The following is a 12,342-nucleotide window of genomic DNA, read 5'->3' on the forward strand; positions in this document are numbered from 1 at the left end:
ACTCCACACCCTTACCCTAGAATTGCTCAACAAGGCAGGCTATGCTGCTCCACAAGGCGCTGGTCTGCAGTGATGTGCTGCTCCATGAGATGATGCACAAAAGAAGGAATGGGGGGCCCCTGCCTAGTCGGCTATGCTAGAAGAGGGCTGACCCCTAGTAGTAGGGCCGACCAGCCTAGGTGGGCTGACCCACCACTAGGGCTGCCCATGGCCCTATAAAGAGGGCTCAACCCCCACAAAATAGGGGCTGTATCTAGTCAAGGTGGCCGACCAGCAGGTGGGCCCACCCACTTCTCTACAGCCCACAAAAGAGGCCCATAAGAGGCACCTAAGAGCAGCACAATGGGGCACACTGCCCACACAGCCATGCACCCCTCCTGGGAACCTCTGTTTCCTACGTGCCAATGTATGGGGCACTGGAAAGCCACACTAGCCTACTCTCACAGGGACGGGCACACTTACAACACAAGCCGTCACTCATCTACCCTAGCCTCACTCCCTGGGCGGGCACACCCACAAGCAAGGCCCTCTCTCTCTAGGTGACATTAGGAGATGTAGACCTCTAACACCCCCTCTCAGCTCTTGGATGGAATAGAGCCGCCAAGGAGTTGGGTGTGCCGTTGGAATAACTAGAGGAATCCATCGTGTGATACTCCATCGCTGAAGACTGCCATTGGTACTGTCAAAGAAGCCCCCTCTGGGCATGCACCGCCTCAGCACGATCACTGGCACCTAGAACTATTACTCCCAAGCCATAGGTGCTAGGTACACTCCTCTAGTCTGGTATTGCTACACTGGGTTAGCTGGTACACCAATCCAACTGCTGGTACTAGTACATGACTCCAATAGAAGATATTGGAACAATAATCCAACTGATACTGCCACCAGTGCAAGGTCCGCTTCCTTGCATGGGCACCTGTATCATAGAGCTAGATAGCCCCCTCTCTAGTCCAAACTGGTACACGTTCACCAGATCGATGAACTGCAGTGCTCCAACGAAAATGGGCATATAACAGCTCACAAGGATCGATCCACTGTGTTTGGGTTCCCGCACTGGCAATCTGCTGACCCATCTAGATCTCAAGCAGCATCAGACAATACGTGTAGTAGAACACTAGGAGACCCCTTTGAATTTGCCAGGTCATAACGTCCAAGCGAAATATAAACGGGTAACATAGGCTCGAGGTCCTTCTTGAAATCTTGCCTCGATAAATGACTCCCTTCCCCTAGTGAGGCATGCTCTCTCTCTCTCTCTCTCTCTCTCTCTTTCTCTCTCTCTCTCTCTTCTGTTCGTTTCCATTGCACTTCTCACATGGTATGAGAGCCACGGTTGGCTTGAGACCTGAGGAGTAGAGGGAGTATTGAGCCAGCACACAAAGGGGAGGATTAGGGTGAGGTTCGGAGGTGTTTTTGAGAAGCGTGTGCGAGGAGTGGACTGTTCGGGTGACCAGCAAAGGGTGACTTGGAAGGGTGTTTTTAGATCAGAGAGGAGGTGTTCCCGAGGGACGGATAGCGAGGTGTGAAGGTATATTGAGCTGTCAGCCCCTTCATCCTCTTCTTCAGCCCTCTCCTTTCTCCAACCTTCTGCCCCCTTCTATCCCATCCACCGTCTCTTTCAGTTCAGCTTCCTCTTCACTCCAACATGGCAACATTGTCCGAGATGGCAAAGAACAAGACTAGAATTCCAATGTTGCCCACATTCTTGGTTGATCGGCAGTTGGATGGGCTCAGTTATGGCGTCTGGTGGGTGATGATGAAGTCTGTGTTACAGTCATACGACCTGGCAGATTTCGTCTTCATAGGTGTTGCCAGACTAGATCCCCTTGCAAAGGACCTTGGCATCCTGGAGGAGCAGGAGGCCGAGACATTGTCTCGGCTCTTGGACCGTGTCAATGCAAGGGTTAGATCATTCATTTTCCTTAATTGTACTCCTCAGGTGGTTATTCATGTGAAGCATGACAGTGGCCAAAAGCATATGGGAGCATTTGGCGTCTATGTATAATCAAGCCTCTCCCATGAAGAGGGTTTCCCTCGAAGTCAAGATGTGGTTGTTGGATCCCAAGAAGTCTACATCGATGCGGGACCACATCAACAAGTTTTAGGAACTTCAGCAAGAGATCCTCCAAGCAAGGAAGCAGATATCATTTGAGGACATGGCCATAACTCTCCTGTCCCAATCATCCTCTCAATATGGGGCCTTCTATTCGTCCTTGGTCACCAGTGGTAGGATGAATAAGTTGACCTGGGAGGAATTGGTCCCCATGGTGCTTGACCAGGAGGAGAGCTTTGTCGATTGTACCTATGAAAGCAATAAGGGCTGGGCCTCCGCGTAGGTCCTTATTGCAATAAAAATCTCTTGTACAGGGTGGCTCACTAGGGAGCAGAGTCTAGTTACAATTCTCAATACCACTGAGAGCTTAGAGGCCCTTAATTTATAGACTAGGGTGGGTAGCTAGAAAGCACTTGCTTTCTAAAAGTTGTCCTCCGTGCTTTCCAAAAGCTGGAGGTTCCTTGGCTTTCCCAAAAGCAGGCTTTAGGGTTTTTCTTCCAAAAGGGTGCTTTCTTCTAGAAGTGGGGCGCCTTTAATGCCTTTAACCCAAGTGGGCCCTTCATTAAATGGCCGCCAATTGTCTTGTGCTTTTTCTCTTAAAAAGTGGGAATTTAGCACTCTCCAAAGTCTTGCACCTTGCACAAACAATATCCAACACTTTAACCCATTGGAGGTTAGCCAAATGCATGCAGTCTAGCTCTTTTGACTTAGTCCGAGTCCCTTGCAGGTGTCCCCACAGTGTTCTTTTAACCAATTCAATGCAATGCAAAGGAAAATGAAACTTGTTCTAGTTAACAGAAGTTAACTTTCTTTGATCAGGGTCAATAAAAGATCTCTTTATTTCTTGGGAGAAGACAAATTTATGACAAATGGTGTTATATTTTCTTTCCTTTCTCACCAAGGAATGCCCTTATTGAGGAGCAGGTTAAGCTCAAATTCCAATGCTCCTTTATGTTATTCATTGTCAACACAATAAGCAGGTGGAACCATATCGTTGGGAAAATGCAGGCAGATTAACTTTGCTGTGACTACGAGGTCATCATTCCTGGTGTTATTCTACTATAGGGTGATAAATTCATCTTTAGGCTTACATCAGTAGCTGTAGCCAGTGAGAAAATCCTAGGCGAATGTATATGGACTTAACCAATGGATTCTTCTCCTAAACCACTAATCCGAAATACATAACTAAGGTCCTCACAAGGTGGGTCCCTATCTTGAGCAATATGTAAGGATACCCATGGTGGAAATGAATATATAAACATTGCACATTATTGGAGAAATTGGAGGAGAGAAGAAATAGATGTGTGCTTGAAACTGCAAGGAAGCTGAGGATCTTGTAATAAAACCCTAAACCCTAGTCTTAATCTTAAGAGTCGTGTGCCATGTCCTGTGGTGTGCATCCCCCCTAGAGACCATAGGTTCTTGAACAGATGCGCCAATGTAGAGAGCTACTAGACCCCTAAAATAAATTATTCTAGTCTCCATCCTAGTAACCTAATGTTTTGACACAACTAGTTACAGACAATGAGGGTATTTCCCAACATTCTCCTATGCAAGATGGCTATAATGACTTAGATTCAAAGGCTGAGAGATCTAGGCCCTGAAACAGTCAGGTTTATGGCAGGATAGCCTGGGCCAGTGGCAGCGTGCCATGTGGCCAGGCAGAGGCCTGCAAGGCCCTCAAATGGAGAGCCCACCAGGTCAGTTTTACAGACCTGGGTGGGTCGGCTAATCAGGCTGCTGGGTCAGCCAAATAGATCTTGTTGGGTCGGTCCATATAGGGGCCTACCAGCCCCTATAAAAGGGGGCGGTTGGTGCTTCATAACACATCATCTGCAGCATCACATATTCAGCAGATTGGAGAAACAGGACAGCCTTCTTTGAGCATACATCCAGGAGGATAAACAAGTGCTAAAAAGCTGCAGACAAAGCTTGGAGGGGGATGCACACCTAGGCTACCAGTTAAGGCAGCAAGGTGTAGAGATCAGACACAGAGACTAAAGCTCGGCAAGGAGCAAGCAGGCTCAGGGATCTAGATGTGCCATGGAGGTAGGGGTTAGGACAAAGCACCACAATTTGGTGGGACTCTGGAGTTGTATTGTATCGTGTCCTGTCAAATGGAAATATGTTTTGGTTGGTTCTATATCTCTTGTGGAGCATTGTCTACTTACTGGCTTGCACATACACATGTTTTGTTGAGTACACACAAGTAAAGAAGTTTTAGATTCTGTAGTTAAACACTTCCATTTGAATTCCTGGGACGCTCTATCAGTCTTCTGCTACGGGATACCCTCTGTTTGGTTCATTTCTAACAGATGTCTATATCAACCGCAACCACCTCAAGATGGCTACACAAATATTCCTCTGAATTACATTATAAACACAGATATGATGCAAACATACGAGCGCAGATGACCACAAGGTCGACGTCCGGGTCAATTCTGAATGCTTTTATAATTGACTAACATCACTGATGATATACAACTGCAACCACCTCTAGATTCTACAAAACTATTCCTCTGAACTACTTATAAACAATTGCACAAAGTCATCACTGAAGTGCCCAAAGAGAAACATTCACCTCTTTTTGATCTTCAATCATCTACATTATCGGACCAATCTGCATCAAAATATCTGTGTAGTAACGTTTCACCATCCTTGGTATATTCCAACTCATATCAAATTATATCTTTAATGTACCCAATATTCTCGTAAATCTCAACCCATGCATCGAATGAGATGCTCCAATTGATCTCTCGAAAGAGCCTCTGTGAAGATGTCGAAGATGCTATCTTCTGTCAGACAATAAAGCAGCTCCACAATCTTGTCCATAATCAACTCTCTTATGAAGTGGTACTGAACCTTAATATGCTCCATACGAGAATGAAATACCAGGTTCTCTTTTTGATCTGGTTCATGATACATCTCCATAATATCTGAGACAACTTGCGACGATGGCCACAATCCTCATCAGTCAAACCCGCATAAATCCAACAAATAGCTGTCTTATTGTGGTTGTATTCTGGACAAAGTTCTTTTTTTGCAACAATCCGTGGGTTCCACCTAGAACATAATACTTGTAAGAATCTGCCTTATACTTTATCCATCAGTCCTTTGTAGGACATTGATCCCTGTCCACCAAAACAAGTAGTGGTAGCACCATGGTTGTAGGTTTTGATTTCATTTTGAGCTTGAGGTTAGAAACATGCACTTCATTGATACGTCGTAGTTGAAGTGGCCTTTCCAAGAAGAAGTGGCCTTTTTCCAGTATGGGCATCAATACAATTGAGTCCAAACTAGGCGCCTTCTTGCTGCTACTGCTCTGCACTGTTCTAGGCTCTTTTCCAGCCTCTGGGTGCTCTCTAACAGCTCCGTACCACCTGCTGAAGACCTCCTACTGGTCTGTACGGATTCCATACAGTTGCTGATGTGCACAGATCTGCTCCAGCCAATCATTGGCAGACACGTGGCAATTACATGCCAGACTACCCTCCAGGAGGGCTTCCATCTGCCAGGTAATCTTCTCTCTTTGCTACCCACATGGCAGCCCATGTGCTGCCCCTGTGGCAGTCCCATGTGCATCCTTTTGCTGTGTGTATGCTGCCCACATGGCAGCCAAGGTGCTGCCCATGTGGCAGCCACAAAACCCTTTGGTTCATACCCCCCCGCCCATGCTCTATATGGGGGCTCACAGATGGGGATGTGACCACAGCACTTCCAACAACATTGACCTGGTAGTTGGCTGCGCTCGTGTGTTTGAGTGGACCAATGCTAGTGTACGCTTCGCCCTAAATATGTCTTGCAGAAACGGATCCCTTGAGAGTTTCTGCAATTCGTGAAAGTCCATCCACCATATCTGCCTCTTGCATCTTTGCTAGGGTATTGTACATGCAATCTTTGGAACTCAATCCACTATACTTGCCATAGCTGATGTGCCGAAACCTCTTTTAGCAAGTACCTGTGTCATCCTGGGGGCTGTGGTAGATGCCTAGCTAAAGTACTTGAGAAGGTAGAAGCCGACATGTACTCATTTGGACCAACTATGTTAAATATTTTGTAAACCCTGTTCATGGCGATTTCACCTGAGAGGACCATAATATTATACTCCTTTTAGGCCGCCTTCATCTGAAAATAGCTCTGGCAACCTTGGCTATGAGGCTGCATCCTGCGAGATATCATGGCTTTCTCCTCCTGTTAGTGATAGTGCCCCACTTGCACCTCATGGGGATGGCCCTTCCACAAGTCTAGCATTAGCAAGCTAGTTCAATGTACGTGCACCTACCTAGTCGAACAATAGATTGGAGTTATCCAATCTCCCCACCTTGCATCTAGTAGACCTTTCATGGTGCACCCTCAAGAATAGATTAGGGGAATGGAAGCCATGACCTATTTGCATAGGCAAGTGCTCCATTACCACTAGGCTAACTCTTTGAATGTGCTCATAATAGTAAATCTATTGATAAATGTCTTCTGCCACATGAATTTCATTGCACTATTTTTCTTGCTGTTATTATAATGGTTTTCATTCATTCACGAAGAATAGAGGAATAAGAAATTCGGCAGGCTGCACACTGTATGAAGTGCTTCTCCCATGATTTGGCATGCTCATTGTTGGAGGTAGGAAGGCTATTGACCCAGCTAAACTTAAACATCATCTGAGCTATCATCTGTTGGAGATAAGTGCACACTAAGTGTACTATTTCCCTAGTCTACATTTGTGTAAGTCTAGTCTAGTCTTTGTGTCTTGAGTGTGTGCCATGTGGCACCTCTACAATTATCCCATAAGCACTCTTGCTTTATGTCTTGTACTTTGGCCCATATATTCATGGGTCACATCATTGCAATCTATCTATCTAGCTTGTGTCTTGTCTACACTCATCTACAAGGTAACTCTTTGTCTGTCTTTCAATCTTGTTCTTATTTTACTTCTAGTTTTCTAGTTTCTAGTTCTTCCTTGTATATTCCTACATGGTATCAGAGCCATGTAGATCCCTCTTCTCTCCCCTCAGTCTGCTGTAGTCATAGCCGCCTCTTCTCAGATTTTTTGCTCCGCTCAGTTGGTCGCCATCTCCATGTTCTGCCCGTCTTCTCCACGCTGCTGCCATTCCTGTTCAGGTTGCCGCTGCAGATCTGCCCGCCTCTTTCTGCCCCGCCATCTCTCTGCCAGATCTGCTGCGCATCATCTCCGTTAGATCTGCGCGCCATTGCCGCGCAGTTCCGCTCCAGATCTGCGCCCATCAGCTCTTGGCCCAGCTGTAGCTCCCGCTCCTGCTGTCGCTCCTGCACCTGCATCAACGTACGTACAGCCAAGACTATCCGTACAGTCCGTACGATTGTACGAAATTTGTACCTGCACAGGCCGCACCTCTCCAGTTGCTGTTCGTGATCTGCGCCATCTGTTCGTGACTGCACGGAGATCGCATGAGAGCTGCCCACATCTTCCCTACGGCATTGCTTTGGAGCTCGCGCTGCCTGCACCTCCTGGACCGCGCCTCTTTTTGCGACTCTGCCTCTGCCTGGGATTAAGGTACTGTGCATTGCCTCTTTCAGTTTGCTGAGCAGTTTTTTTTTTTTGGCTGGTTCCTCCCGCTTCGATGGGCTGTCACATGCTATGGCCTTGACAAAGTGGTGAGAGAATCGGCTTCTTGGATCTCTCCTTTCATTTATTTCTGCAATATTGTAAGGGAATAGACACTGCCCTTGCATCTTAGCAAGAGGTAAGACCTTCCCACATGGCCTCTTCTACTCATTCTCTCATGTCTATTGACAAATTTAATGGGTCCAACTTTCATACTTGGTAAATCAAAATTAAGTGCCATCTTATGAAAGAAGGACTTTGGGACATTGTTCACCGTGCTGCTCCCGAAGATCCTGACACTGAGCAAGTTGTCACTGCCAAGAATGACAAAGCCTATGCTATCATCTTGCTCGGCCTTGGAGATGATTACATTCATTACATCTCCGACATACAGTCTGCTCCTCAAGCATGGATCACTTTGGATACCCTTTTTGGACCCCGATCGAAAAACTCTAAGATTGCACTTATGATCTCATTCTTTGATCTACATATGCAGGAAGGAGCTACTATAGCCTCTCATGTCAATTATCTTCACAGTCTTATGGTTCAGCTTGCATTAGTAAAGTCTCCCATCTCCGAAGATATTGCTATTGCTGTGCTTCTCAAAAGCTTACCTGACACCTATGCTCACTACCTTCAAGTATCACAATAATCCTTCTCTTGAAGGTATCATCAATGCTCTCCAAGAGGAAGAAAGAACTCACCTGGCATGAAATCACCATATGAGAAGCATCGCAGAACACATGCTGCAACCACTAATGTATCAGCAGCAATCCTCGTCACCTGGCATGAAATCACCATATGAGAAGCATCGCAGAACACACGCTGCAACCACTAATGTATCAGCAGCCTCCTAATGCAGCAAAGCTCTCTGTGCCTCCTCCCTGTAGTGCTTTGTTAAGACCACATGGGCAAATGGATCAATGGCCTGACGATGACCAGGATACAGATCATCCATGCCTAGTCCTCTGTATGTGGCCACATCAATGTCAACAAAGCATACAGGGCACACTTATCGTGCCACCATGTGGTAGGTCATGCAATGGAGATGTGCGATGTGGCCGCACCCTAGTGACACTGCATTTTTAGCAAAGAAAGGAAGTTCTAAGGTAAGAAAGCCTTGCACCCATTGTGGCAAAACTAATCATATGGAGAAGGACTGTTTCAAGGCTCATCCATGCACCATTTGTGGCCGTGATAATCACCGGGAGAGGGACTGCTACTCCAAACCCTCTACATCAGCCCTTGCATCTACCTCAGCCCATGTTGCTGCAACATCTCCATCAGCAGATCCTGCTGTTCCTTCCTGCTTTCTGATTACTTCTATTTCTTGTCTACCACTTTGACCACCGATGATGTAGGTCAAGGGGTTCTAGTGTCTTGGTCTTTCTGTTTGTCTACAGTCAGTCTTCTGTCTATCTAGTCTTGTCTGTCTATCTATTTGTCTATCAATCTGACTGTGTTTTGTTTTAGATCCATCTTGTCCCTACCCCTGTGGACCCATATGAGGATATCACTTGAGGAGGGGTGTCTCAGGATCTTTGTCAGTCATGTCTTCTATCTTGTCTCTTAGTCTATCAGTCTTTATGTCTGGCTTCTAGTCTTTCTGTCTTACTCCTAGTGTCCACTTAAGGAGGGTGTTGGAGATAAGTGCACAGCAAGTGTACTATTTCCCTAGTCTACATTTGTCTAAGTCTAGTCTAGTCTTTGTGTCTTGAGTGTGTGCCATGTGGCACCTCTACAATTATCCCATAAGCACTCTTGCTTTATGTCTTGTACTTTGGCCCATATATTCATGGGTCACATCATTGCAATCTATCTATCTAGCTTGTGTCTTGTCTACACTCATCTACAAGGTAACTCTTTGTCTGTCTTTCAATCTTGTTCTTATTTTACTTCTAGTTTTCTAGTTTCTAGTTCTTCCTTGTATATTCCTACATCATCACCTTTAGTGTCAATGTGGCCTGCACAGCTTACTGAGTCATCCATCGCTTTTGAGAGAGTAGCCTCTGGATTTCTAGTTTATAATTAAAGACTGCAAACAACTGCTGGAGGCGTAGGTAGAACATGGTCAAGCCATTTGGGTGAAATACAGGGGAAAGCTACTGGTAGACCGAAAATAACAGAGAGCCACAGTGTTGTTGAATTGTTTCTGTAATTCAAAGACTGTTGAATGCAACGGATTAGCTTTTTGAGAACAGGAGATAGGCTAGCAGAGGCATAAATAAGCTGTATTGCTTGCGTGCGCTCTTGTAAAAGAGCGAATTCTTACACAATGCAGCTCTGAAGGGGTGAGAGATGCTCACCTGAGAAGTACATGAATGTTGGTAGTTAGAGATTATAGGCTGATACACAGTTTTGTTTACAAGGCAGTTGGAATCTTCGTAAAACAAGTCAGTTGGAATCTTAGCAAAACCAAATGTTGAATCCATGATAGGAAAATGCACTCAACCAAAGTTGAGTTATAGACAGGATATTGCTTTAAGACTATCTTAGCATCGTCCAGTTCTCACTGAGTGCTAATAGTATGTATACAAGAACCGCCATGTCATAGTTCATTCTTATGCTTTTGCTGGACCACTTTCAAGATGCACCACCACAGTATTAGAGATGAATAAAAGCTTATTATTAATTACTATCAGTGTGTTGATGCCTTGTTTTTGGTGCAGGTCCCAGCACAGAAATAAACAACTTGCCATGTCTGTCTTGCAAGCACGCCTCCAGCAAAGGGAGATCGCTCAACAAGCTCAGGCCAATGCACAACATACTGCTTCACTTGGGGAAATCTCGTGGGGCAATCAAATCCGTTCATATGTCCTCCATGTAAGTCAAAGATCAACGGTGGTCTTAGTTGATTGGCTTCTTGTGTAGACTTACATATTGAGCCTTCTCATGGTGTATGCAGCCTTATCAAATGGTGAAAGATCTTCGAACAAATCATGAGGTTTCAGATCCTGAGGCTGTGCTTGATGGCGATCTGGATGGTTTCATATTTAGTTTCCTTGCAAAATCTGCAAATGAGCCTAGTTGACGTAAATCACAGAGGCATTGTGATTGTGCTGTGCAAGTATCTGTCATCAGTATCACATACTAGCACGATGCTGTTGCTTAGGCTTCAAGATAGTTGAATTACACATGCAAGCTCTGAGAGTTTGGAGTAACCCTGTAAGATGAAAACTGAAAAAGGTACCTTGATGTAACAGGTGGTTATCATATCCCATAGTGTTATCCATTTTATGGACAAAACAGATCTACGATTCGTCTTCTAATAGTAAAATAGAAACCATAAAAGATATTGGACAAGGGATCAATTGGTCAAGCGGATTGTTATGCTCTACGAGGTTGAAAAAACTACAAAGGATATTCTGCTTCATCAGATATTCCAAATGCATAGCGTGGCAACACTCCCTTTGCAAAGAGTCCCATCTAATGTTTATAAGATGAGTAAAATGTTTTCTCATCTGGTGCGATGGGAAATGCTTGTACTCCCTGCTTTAGTAAAAGGACGTGCCAAAGAACAACCTTGCCTGGCAAATCTTAAAATGTGGGGAGGCGGGCTTATGCTTCCAGACCAGCACTCTGCCGCTAGGTATGGAGTAAAGGCTAAAGACCTAGGGACTCCATCGTTCATGAAGCTTAGCCAGCATGCGGGAACTCTCTAAATAAGACTAATTGGTCCCATCATAAGCCATCTCGAAGTTGTGAAAAGAATGCCACAACATCTCTGCGCAATGTGGAGCCTCCCAAAAAGTGAATTGTAGTTTATAATAGTCTAGCCTATACAAATCTTGGGCTGCGAATGGTATCAGACATAGGCTAGAGAAAGAGCTTTTGTCATCGGTAGTGCGGTGGAAATCTGTGATCCTTTTGTTAGCAAGGTTTAATCATAAAGCATAGATTAAGTCTTGCCCTAAAGACCATAAAGAAGGCCCTATGTAAAGATTTGAAGCAATGTGGTTCAAAAAGTTGTAATTAAGAGAGGAGAAAGACCTCATTTTTCTCTAGGCAATTGTTTGTTTGGGGCCTGTGAACATTAAAAGAATGAGTGGAATCACCACAGGTTCAATTGAATGTAACTCTGTATATAACCGAAGTTCCAAGGTCATAATCCTCTTCAATGTGATTGGATCTTTCATTCTCATCATTAAGACACCCTAGACATGAGAATGATGTGGAGTCGTTACTCCGAGAAATTCTCAATAATTGCCCTTACAAATCCACTAGAACTAGCTTAATGAAATGTGAGCTTTGATTTCTGACTCTTTAATTGTAGTATTTACCTTTAACATGATTCATCTATCTTGATGGAGTGTGGATGTTTTCCTAGAAGATGCGAGTCCACCTTGCTCTCTCTCTTTCGTCTCATGCTTTCTTTTGAAGAAATCTTCCATAAAGAAGCTTCAAGCATAGCGGTTGAAATTGCAAACATGATTTTTGTACGTAATACACAAATGCGATCCTAGTTGTATTATCGGTAAAAAGTTAAAAGGTATATATATATATATATATATATATATATATAAAATTCAGATTGGTTGGTAGTATTGGAATTCGTTCCCGATGTCTAGTTTGATTTCATTAGTAGCAATGATCGGGGCTATAGTATCAACTATGCATAAAACTACTAAGGTCAAAAGACAGGATGTGTTCCAACAAGTCATAGAAATGGCACGTCACAGTTGTCTCCGGGGCACCTCTCACAGTAGATTCTCAA

At 44.6% G+C, this 12,342-nt stretch overlaps 1 protein-coding gene across 1 annotated transcript in view; it reads left to right on the forward strand.

Annotated features, from left to right (window-relative positions):
- LOC147885013 (Peptide chain release factor 2) overlaps positions 1–11,094 on the forward strand; it is a 28,344-nt gene extending 17,250 nt beyond the window's left edge. The window contains exons 6-7 of the mRNA XM_087397450.1: positions 10,298–10,451; positions 10,534–11,094. Of these exons, the coding sequence (XP_087253576.1) occupies positions 10,298–10,451; positions 10,534–10,659 (280 nt within the window). The 3' untranslated portion in view covers positions 10,660–11,094. The remainder of the gene's footprint in view (positions 1–10,297; positions 10,452–10,533) is intronic.
- Positions 11,095–12,342: the final 1,248 nt, after the last annotated feature.

This window comes from Dipteris shenzhenensis, chromosome 26 (genome assembly GCF_047967505.1).
Source record: "Dipteris shenzhenensis isolate YYH24624 ecotype China chromosome 26, Dip_SZ_1.0, whole genome shotgun sequence".
In the NCBI taxonomy this organism is placed as follows: domain Eukaryota; kingdom Viridiplantae; phylum Streptophyta; class Polypodiopsida; order Gleicheniales; family Dipteridaceae; genus Dipteris; species Dipteris shenzhenensis.